General features: G+C 39.2%; 1 protein-coding gene across 6 annotated transcripts in view; it reads right to left on the minus strand.

Moving 5' to 3' along the window:
* LOC109971893 (short transient receptor potential channel 4) overlaps window positions 1–11,374 on the minus strand; it is a 67,317-nt gene that overhangs the window by 21,252 nt on the left and 34,691 nt on the right. For 5 of the 6 annotated variants that reach the window (XM_020620450.1, XM_020620454.1, XM_020620449.1 and 2 more), the window contains 2 exons: window positions 2,765–2,990; window positions 1,797–2,015 (listed from right to left, as the gene is read on the minus strand). In XM_020620450.1, the coding sequence (XP_020476106.1) occupies window positions 1,797–2,015; window positions 2,765–2,923 (378 nt within the window). In that variant the 5' untranslated portion in view covers window positions 2,924–2,990. Of the gene's footprint in view, window positions 1–1,796; window positions 2,016–2,764; window positions 2,991–6,038; window positions 6,728–11,374 lie in introns of those variants that run through there. The other variant, XM_020620452.1, reaches the window with a different exon arrangement.

The following is an 11,374-nucleotide window of genomic DNA, read 5'->3' on the forward strand; positions in this document are numbered from 1 at the left end:
TATTTAAGAATGTAATTATGTAAGAATGTTAACATTCTGTTATAATTTTTTTAGTATATTACTTGTGTGGTGTAGAAGAGAATTATCTATGTAGAGATACTGCTTGCAAACCAATGATGGTAAGATGATGTCATGGGGTAGGACTGGATAAGTCTGATTTCTTCCTACTCAATTCAAGCATGTACTAGGTATAAGCAAGTTGATATTGGATTAGCATTTGTTGGATATGTGTAAAATTATGTGTGTTGATATATCAACTGTCTTTACATGCTTGAAAGAATAAATAAATCAAATCAAATCAAATCAAATAATCATCGAATCCAAATGGACACTTGCAAGTCACACTGCCAAATGTGAAGAAATCCCCTCAAGGTGTTCCCAACACATCACGTACACAAGAATAGGCTAAGTGGATGTACAGACAGAGGGATGACCCAAAAACATAATCCCTTCAGTCACGGCTATCGCCAGCGCAAAACATAAAAGCAAAAAACAGAACACAAAGGACCCTATTAATTGAGAAATACTTTGAGCTCCAGTATTTATGCCACCAAAAGATGGATATCTGTATCCGAAGGATAATACATGAAGCTGTTTAAAACTGATATCCAATGCGCTCCTCAGTGGAAAACAAATAAGCCACAACACTTGGAAGATTATTACAAATACATCGCTCAGCCAGCCTGCAAAATAGAAAGAGAAAACACACACTCGGCAAAGCAGAAAATGAATCTTCTTATAAATAAATCTCAGAAAACACATTGGCATCAGATAAGATACGTATTTCCCAGACAGCCTTTTCATATAATCAGTGAACTTCTCTTGGGGAGATTTGGTACAGTGATCTATTTTCACAGCCTACTCATGTGATGGGAAGAAGCACTATCTTATGAAGACAAAGTAATGTAGCCGCTGACAGATGTCACAGCTGAGGGGGTCAGACTGGAAATGTTTGGCCTCTGAATCCCACCCCCCCATAACCAATGAGCAAACAAGATGCAGCTATCTCTTGTGTTTATGCTCTTGTTTGTTCCCTAATATAGTTTTTGGATTCTTTTAATCCCCCCCTCTTCCATGATTTCATTCCATTTTACCAAGGCAAAATGCACAGCTTCTAACAGGAAGGGCAAAAACATCTGCCCTACAGTTGATCAGTGAAGTCGACGACATTTGTTCTTTGTGGTTTATTATGTGTTACTGCTGACAGGAGAGGAGGGGAAGAGATTGTGAAGAATAAAGTACCATATACAGTATGTGTGAACCAGTGTGTACAATGCATATGTGCCAGGAACAAGTAAAAAAAGAGAAAACGCTTCTTGAGTGGAAAGCAATCAGTGCAAAAGGATACCAATCTGAAATTAATTACACATTTGCTTTTGATTATGGTAATTAAGGCTCTGAACAGCCAGTTCTCCTCGACTTGAAGAAGAGGGCTCTTTTATGAACAGCACTGTTGCATTCTCACACTATGAATCGTATCAAGATGAACAAATATGAATACACTCTAATTTTGGATAAAATATACAGTACATCATATTTTCTTTCAGTATTATTCATTAAATCTCTGTCTGTAACACTTGTTCCCTATCCAACTGACAGAAAACACTTATGACACAGCTATTTGAAACATCAGCTTTTGTTGTTGCCAACAATACTGGGTCAATTACACTGGATGCTACAAAAGCTCCAGGCAACTACATGCACTTTATAAGCGGCACATTGAATACCAGTATTTTATTGGCTGACATTGCCTCCCATGCACACACACAGCCTAATCAGCAGCTATCATCCCTCACCTGCATGCCGCCACTAGACTTTTTGTGATTTAGCAGCAGCTCCACAGCTCCCACCACTTCCTTGCGGATTGCGTGCAGCAGAGCATCGCCAACATAGACGCCGAAGCTCAGTAGGAGTTCAATAATTTCCAGGTTCTCATTCTCAATGGCAATCAGCAGAGCTGTGCGGCCAAGAGGGTCGATGCAGTTGATGTTGATTCTGAAGTAGATCTCTGCCTCCTGACAAAATGAGGGTGTCACTGAAAGTCAGGATTTGATTTTAAAGCTACTCTGTGACAATATCATTGATTAGATGAGAAGATACACATTGACATAGAACCCACATAGATTTTTGGAAAAAAAATCTCTCTCTACACACCTTACAGATCTGAAGACCAACTCAGAGTTTACAGATTATCAGCAGGTAAAAATGGAACACCACCAACTGTACACATCAATGCCTGTTTACAAGTCTAAGGGAGTACTACTGTGTCTGTGACATGACCTTACTGCATGTAATCTGAAAAACTGCCTCAGGTTGGTTTGGGAAGCAGACTAGTTGGTAAAAAAGTCTGAAGTTCAAGGCTATGTTAGCTGCTATTAGCATAATATATACAAACCAGAGTCAGAAAAGGAAGTCATGGGACAATGTCATGCCACATGCTGTTAACTGTATGGCTACTGTAAGTGATAAGGTCTTTGCTTTTTGTAAAATAATTTTGGGCATGCCAGATGCAATGCTACTACTGTACCAAACAGCTGCAGCAATATTTTGTGTCAGGGCAAATAAAGGCTCCAGATGGTTCTGGAAATGAGCAGAGAATCACCACACCTGCACGTTACCCATAAACCTCCAATTACTTCTAACTTAATCCAATCAGATTAAATACTTCATATCCATACATAATTTTAAGATACAGTAGCTGTATTTATTCATCCATTTACCAATCAAAGTATCTATCCTTTCATATATTTATGCACACACACACCTCCAGAGCCTGTTTGACACTAGCGTAGTCCCCCTTTTCCACAGCTCCGAGGTAGGCTTTCTCTAAAGGTGACAGCTCCGACTCGGTCCGCACAATTCTCAGTGGGATGCTGTCCCGGAACGAGGAGCTGTCAGTCCGCCGGTAGTACAGCTGTGACATCTCCCTGGGCTTCAGCTTACCAGCACCCTGGTAAAACTGCTACAGCTGCAGGCTCGTGGAGTTCACACTAGAAATGAAAGGGACAAAGGTGTTACAGGGCACATCTGTTCCTGTTATGCTGTTATTAATAGAAGAAAAGGACACACAGAGTATAAAGAAAAGAGGTGGAAGGATTACACAGAATCACCACTTTTTAAACATTCAAAAAGTGCAACTGGAGTAAAAAAAAAAAAAAGTCTAAGGAAAAAGGAATTTCATGCATTTTCAAACTATATAAATTGAAAATAAGTCTAAAAATCTTAAGACTTAAAAATACCGCAGGTAAGACCCCACAGGCTGTACCTGACACAACATCACATGCATTTTGTGAAGCGAGACATCTTTTAGTGACCCTGGCCCATTGCATTCTATTTGATCTCCAAGTGCTTCACAAACATGCCAAGAATTGAAAAGTAAAAAATGCTCAGCTCTCTCAGCTCTTCAGCTCAATGTGTTTCACCAAACAGATGTCATGAAAAAAGGCATCGGGCCTGTAGTGTTGTAGCTGAAATGGATGGTAGGATTTTTTGTTCTTGAGCTACTAATAGTTATAGTTAACTGCATTAGTAATGCCTGTTATGCAAGTGATTGACAGTTAGTGGTTCCCTGGGGACGGCAAAATGAAAACAAAACCTGTGCAGTGACACTGTACTGAGACTGTCTCCTAGTAAAAGGCCTCTAGGTTCTTTGGAGTCTGGCAGTGGTGAAATCTAAAATTAAATATAATACTTAAGATGAATAGAACAGGAGGGAGTAGAGTTTGAAACAGCATTAGTAAACTGTAACTGTGACATCATCTTAAAAATGAGGTCAACAGTAAGCTGACTGGCTGCTTTTACACCCCTTCCTAATGCACTTTAGAGGATCTGAAACCATAGAGGACTCAGCTAACAAGAAAACAGGGGGTGGGGGAGATGGAAAGGGTAATGAATAAAACAGGTTGTTAAAAGCACTAAACAAGATAAAGTGGAAATGTTTAGACATCGCTAATTACAAAAAATAAGGGAGTTTGCGTAGCTTAACGCTCCCTATTACTGCACCACTGTCTCAGGACAACTTAATACTGCTCTGTGTCTCTGTCCAGTAAATAATGAGTGGATTAACAAACTCACAGCCGCATGATTAGTTAAGAACAAGAAGAAAAAACAACTTTTTTAAAATAAATATATGTAAAACTGCGCCCAAAGATTTTTGAAAAATCTTTGAAAAATTGTTTGCTTTAATTCTGAAAGTTCGATAAATAGAACTATACTATTCTCTTTCTTATACAGTAAATAATAAGGAACACAGGAATCCACAGCCTTAAACAGCTAATCTGGAAGTTTACAAGATAAATAAATAAATTAAATAATAAAGTTATTTTGTTCAAATGCTATACTGTGGTTTTACAGCCGTTATCTGCTTCACTCTGTCCATTTCTTGGCTGGAACAGTCACTTCCTGGAGTCTTTTCTGTTACTACTACTACTACTACTACTACTACTACTACTACTACTACTACTACTACTACTACTACTACTACTACTACTACTACTACTACTACTACTACTACTACTACTACTACTACTACTACTACTACTACTACTACTACTACTACTACTACTACTACTACTACTACTACTACTACTACTACTACTACTACTACTACTACTACTACTACTACTACTACTACTACTACTATTAATAATAACAGTACATAATACAGTAATAACATTTTTTGAAAGAATTTAGGAAATGACACGACTTGTTAATTTGTGAGCTAAATATACAGATTTTTTTTTTTAAGTGGGCACGAGGTTCGCTGTTTCCCCCTGCCTCCAAGCTAAGTTAAGCTAAGTGGTTGCTAGCGATCACAAACATATGACAGTGGTGTTTAAGTGTGAGCACTTATTTTCTGAACAGTAGTGATCCCACACTCTGCAGGTGCACCAGGGTAAAATGACAGATATTAAGGAAATATCAAATCACTGTTAGTCATTGAAGCTTTTTTTTTTCCAAATTATGTCACCCATCATCTCCTTTTAGTCAAAGTGTCACTTTACTGCTGTAGAACTGCCTCAAATTCCCCTCCATGAAAGAAAAATTGTCCAAAAATCATTATAAAAAAAGCAAGATCTTGCTCCACTGAGAATTTTTTACTACAGGAGAGACCTTATGGTAGCAGGTTTTCACACCTCATTTGAGAGCCTAGGCATTAGTTTCATATTGCTGTGGCTCTCTGAAGAACACTTTTATTTTGAATCAAAATGAACTCTCAGGGGGACCCTGCAGTTGTCACCATTGAACAAGAATGTAGAAAAGAGAGAGTACAAATTATACAATATGCAGAGAAAGTGCATACACTATACAGTAAAGAAGACAGTAAAATATGTCTCGGTGCCAATACGGGAGTTGATTTTTAATCTGAAACCAAAATAATACTTTTTCCCTGAGTATTATCATTGCCACTAATAAAAAGGGCTAAAAAGGTTCAGACAAAACACATTTCTGTGCTTATTTGACAAATGCATTAGGTATCAGGTGAAGGCACATACTGTATGGGTGATATCGCCTTCCTTGTAGTACTTGTAGTGTTTTCTGGAATCAATATATGCTATTTTGTTACACAAGTGCAGCATCACACAGTATAGAGGAATATACTTAGCACAGTCTTTTACTCTGAAAGTTGTAATGATCAGGCAGCACACACAGCAGAGAAGAGCTTTCCAGTAGACCAAGCTGCACGTTTAGAGCAGCCTGTTCTTTGCTTACAGTGAGAGTAAAACTATCATAAATGTATCAGCACTGACTAATTAACAGACAACAAGTCTAATGTAAACTGGCAGATGGTGCCACTGGTAGTGAATGGGGCCTGTACATACTCACACGTGAGATTTGGACATTTTTTATGTCTGTTTTTGCGTGCCAGGGATGTTCTAGGGAACAGCATGGATACCAATAAAATGGCTGTGAAAATAAGACGGGTGCACTTTTATGGACCTGCCTGGCGTCTACTTCAGCTACAAGCTGAGGGACCCTCAAGAAAAATACTTTGTCAAAAATGTACATTTTCAAGTACACTGAAGCAAATAACCAACCTTTGGGCCGTTGGACATTGGAACTTCGCTCAGGGAGATCAGTTTTCTTCCGCCGTAAAATATCCCGTGACCACATTTAGAATAATAAAACACATGCGCAAAGCTTTACAATATCATTTCCATTAACTTCTTGAATTTAGCATCTTCCAAATATGAAAACCGGTGAGTGGAATTGCATGAAGATCCTGCTTGTTAATGTGCTGGCGCCTTGTGATGCCAGTCCGTCCTTCTCTCGGTTTTTAGTTTAGTCTGCATTATGCCTTCTCGTTTTGGAGACTTGGCAGTACTCCTACTGTATCCAGATTCGTTCAGTTGTGATCACGACTACCATCCGGTCTTATCTGGGGGGAAATGCAGCCCGACGCACACCGCATTCACCTCACCATGCAACAAATCCTGGAGACGAAAATAAGCGACAACGAAGTTTCATCGGTGGTTTATACTCGATTCCGCAACGCGTCCAGATTTCCGCCAGGATGCATTCCACCTATGTTTTTTTTTTTTGTCGAGCCGACTTATACACCTGTTGGGGGCGATTTTCCTAAAAGCAGCGCCTCCAGGAATAAATTCAGAGTAACCAGATGCCTGGTAGGGGGTCTGCGGAGCGCTGCTGCAGATTGGTCGTGCGCACTTGGAAACGCATTGGACAAGAAGAGAAAAATCATCTAAACTAAAATTTCCAGCAACCTGATCCAGACATCCAGCCTCTGTCCAAAGTAAAGGAAATCACGTGCAACACAGGCCAATTCATCTCAGTTTCCCATCCATCTTAATTTGTTTCAGGAACCACATTCAGATATAAAACTGTAAGATAATTATAGTGCAGATTTTCTGCATAGTAAACAACCTCAGCTTTCTGATTAGTACCGGAAACCGGTGATATAATTTTAAAATGACCGTCTAGTGAACGTAAAATGATTTTGGTTATTTTTTAAAGACGTTTAGAATGCTATGTAAAATCATAATATTCATTTCAAAATAACAGACGGAATATGGACAATTATTCACACAGTTCCAATGCCTATTACTGGAATATTTAAGAATCAGCAACCTGAAACAACAGGTTTTATTCTGTGATGTGCTCCTTCAAACAACCCAAGACCTGACATTAACAGTGCTTTGGTATAGGATGGGCTGCAATGATTTGCTACTGTCACTTAAGATTTCCCCTGAACAAAGGAAACTGTTCGTAGGCCTCAACTCTATCACCTAATCTGTCTTAAATCAAGTCCACTGGGTCATGAATGCTTATGTGAGGCCTACTGAAAACAGAAGATAATTCACAAGGACAGGTCCCATCCTGTTTTATCAATGGGGTGGACACTGCACAGGCCTGGTGCTGGAATCAAGTTATGGATTATGGATAGCCACAAATTTCTTAAAACATCTCATCAGCTCACTATCCTCTCAACACAAATGCCAACATAAGTCTCTCCCCCTTTCTTTCACTCTGTTAGGCAGGTTTACTGGCCTGTTGATGCTGTTAATTCTTCCTAATAGTGTGTAATGCTGTTGAATGTCAACTGGCATGTTTATAGAGTCCAAGGCCAGAATCATTCCTAGTGTCTGTGCAGTCGTGTGTGTGCTTGTGTGTGAGTTCATATTGGCAGAGCTTCTAATAAACTGAACAATATGTCCAGTCACTGTGATATGTCACTGGTGGACACATTTTTTGGATACAGCCACTGATTACTCAGTGCTGGAGTTGCTAGGACATTTGTTTATGTGGAGAGATGATGGATTTAAGAGTTTGTACTGCTTATTTATCCATATTCTGTGTGGCCTCTTTCATCTGCACATAATCAAGATAATCATTCCAATCTATATTCACTTTAGAAATACACATCATGAACAGTAAGTCATATATATGAGCATTTTTTGATGATGCATGCAATTGGTCATCACGGAAAAAAAAAAATCTCTCCTTTTTTGCACTTTTGGCTGCTTGTTGAAAAAAAACATTATAAGATAATTTATTTGGTGTCCTCTGTGGTGTCAGACTAAAGGGCTGTACCCATGGGATGGCAGGACTCCCGGACACCTGGCCTGAATCACATGGAGACTTGTCTTGAGTCCAGCTGCTATCAGAATTATTACCATACACTTCTGTTTTGTGGTCAAAAGCATGTTCATCTACCATTTCATATCAATAGCAACATAATCCAATCAAACTGATTTAAGAACACACAGATTTTAAAGCAGCAGTGAATTCATCATAACATCTGAAGTTAGATTAGACTTAAATGATATCCGTAACCAGTCTTCACCCTTAAATCACTAACAGCTCTCCGCAGGTTGTGTTCTCTTTGCTTACGAGATTATTTTTTTTAAACAAATACTACAGTACATTTGGTCATTGGTGGAATAAGTACTCAGATCCTTTACTTAAGTAAAAGCAGCAACACAACAATGTAAAACACCCTGGTACAAGTACTCATTAGGCAGAATGGCACATTTCACATTCCTGTATATCATATTAGTGTATTATAATTACTGAGGCATTATTGCGTACATCACATTTAATATTGCAGCTGGCAAAGGGGGAACTAGTTTGCAGTGAATGCAGCGAAGTCGAATTATGACGTAACAGAAAATGAAAATACTCCAGTAAAGTACAGATACCCCAAAATTGTACTTTAGTACCATACTTAAGTAAATGTACTTAGTTACTTTCCACCAGTGCATTTGGTTGTGTGTAAAGCATATTAAAATCAGCTGCCTTGCACTGGAGAACGAGTCTCTGTGTCTGACAGACCACAAATCCAAAAATATGTATTCTAAAAATAGTATTTAAGCTAATTCTTCTCCCATAAAAGGGCCCTTAAAAGTGCACTAACTAAGATTTTGCACAGTTTGATAAATCCAGTGAAAATGGGACAGGACATGGTGTGTCTCTGCTACACTGCCCCTAGTCTGCTTCCTACAGCACCTCTGTTGTCATTCCAGCTTTTCTAAACTTTTAAAAAGATTTGTCAGTAAATAATCCCACCTGCCACCCAGTGAAGCATTTTTTGAGCTGCAAACAGCTACGTAGGGTCTATCCTCTACTAAAAATTGGAAACACCGCCAGCTAGAAAGAGGCAGCCATGTTCCTTTGGACCGAGAGTGGGACAAAGAAAGAGCAAAAACCAGGGTTAACATCAGTTTGGATTTTGGAGATGGAGAGCGTTAAAAGCAGCCAAAGAACTCAACTTTGTTTCAGATGTAGCGTTCTTCCTTCTGGATGCATTAGTCTCTAAAGCTAATGTGTTTGTTTACGTAACATTTGTGACCTAGCATTTCCTGAATTGTATTGAATTTTGGAGTACCTCCAGCTTGGTGTAACATTAGTGCTTTGTGTCTCATTAGCAGTAACCACAGTGTCCTACTATACTGACAATCTTGTCAGCTAATGCTAGCTTCGGGCCGGTGCAAAGAGTGTGTAAAAGCAGCTGGTGTCAGGTTGTTTTTTAGTCTCACCAGACCTTCTAACAACTGAAAAGAAATCAGGTAGAGCAGCTTTAAAGAGGACTGACTGAAACTGGCATTTAAATATCTGAGGTGGAGAGGGAAAGTGAAATGACTAATTTATTCACTTTTGTTTTTTAAAGCTGCTTCTTGACTCCCTTGTAATGAAAGTAGTGTTTCTTGCAATGGCTGATAAAGTTTTGCCTCATGAGGATGCACAGTACAACTTCTTTAGCAGAGTGTTTTAGAAGCAATGGGCTTCTTTTCTCTCTCAGTTGCCTTATGGTGAATTCTCCTTATCTGAAATGTAACATTTCACTTGTTAATAAAGATGTTACAGCACATTTGTGAGCATAAGGAGTGTTATTTCTATGCTGGTTGATAAGATTTCTTTCATAAACTACTCTGCTTTTACTGAGTAGTTTATTCATTCTCTCTGTGCTGGATTGTAACAATAACTTTTCACACAAAATATTTTTTGTAAATGCCCATTTATGAGCAACTCGAGTAGCCTTTTACTTAAGAGTTGATTAGTTTTACCAGATGGTGCTGCTGACACTAAGGTAAGAGGAAACTCAAAAGAATGCGCAGCAAGCTGTTTATGCAGCTACAAAACAAACAGGCACCCTCTTCATCTGTAAAACTAACAAGCCCACTATTCCAATATGAACATCCAGTTGGCACTTTACAGCATCCCCTCTGTCTTCCTCCTCCTTCTGGTTCCTATCTCTCCCTCACAGTCTCACTCTGACAGCCGTAGGTTAAACCCACTTATGTTGAAAGCTTGACAAAGAGTTGGACTGCTCTCTGTTGCAGAGGTATGTGTTTGTGTTATTTGAAATTTAAACTTGTGCTCCTAGTGTCTCTTTTATCTCCATGGAAAGGCAATGCCATCCCCACACTGCCCTGATCGTCTAGGAATAATCAGTGACCCTTTCATGACATTACACCACAGGATGTAGAGAAACAGCTCCCCTGTCAACATGATGATTACATAACTCACAGGTTTTCATAACCCCTCTTTACTTCTGGGTGCATCCATTGGGGTTGTGCTATATTCTGTATGTGTGGCTCTCGGGGCTCCCTGAGGTTAGTGTGGCCATTTATGCTGTTTAAATTCCAACTACTCTCATGCTCTCTGCGAGGCTATGGGGTAATTAAAATTGATCAGTCTTTGTCTTCTCTAGAGATGCACTAAAGCTGAGACTACCACCCCGGCTCTCTGACACTCCCTTCATATTTGTTACAGTAAAGAAAAAATGTGCAAAAAGAGGAGGAACGCTACATCAGCAGTGTACAGTGAAAGGCAATGATTTACCTTTGTTTTTCTGAATGATGTTAATGGACTCCCTGTCACCGTGGGCTATACCCACACTGTAATTTATTTCCTTTTTACCAAAGACAGTAGTATCATATCGAACAGAAGTTGCAGGGAGGAAGTCAGCTTGGACAGTCAGGCTGATGGTGCACAGGGCTTTGACATAAGAGACCAGGGTCTGAGCTACAAAAACAGTTTGAGGTTTTCTAGAGGTGAATAATGTAGGGGGAACAAATGACAGATGTTCACATTGAACATTTCACAGGTATATTCAATAAAAACAGTTTTTTGTTGTGTTCATAACAACCTTAATCTGAGCAGCATAACCTGTTGATTGGAGAGCAGCCAGGCACAGGCTTGTTACTGGCTTTGAACTACTTTTGTTTAATGTGACAATCCACCTTTATTAAGTCTAGAGTCTCCAGGTACATTTCTTGTTAGAAATGGACATTTCTTCTGGGAATGAGCACACTGTCGAGTAGCGAGTATGCCTTTGAAAGCTGTCAAATGCTGAAACACTGAAGATAATGTACAGGAGTTCTAGCCATGCCAAGGATGAGTAAACATCTAA

Source organism: Monopterus albus, unplaced genomic scaffold (genome assembly GCF_001952655.1).
Source record: "Monopterus albus unplaced genomic scaffold, M_albus_1.0 scaffold237.1, whole genome shotgun sequence".
Classification (NCBI taxonomy): Eukaryota; Metazoa; Chordata; class Actinopteri; order Synbranchiformes; family Synbranchidae; genus Monopterus; species Monopterus albus.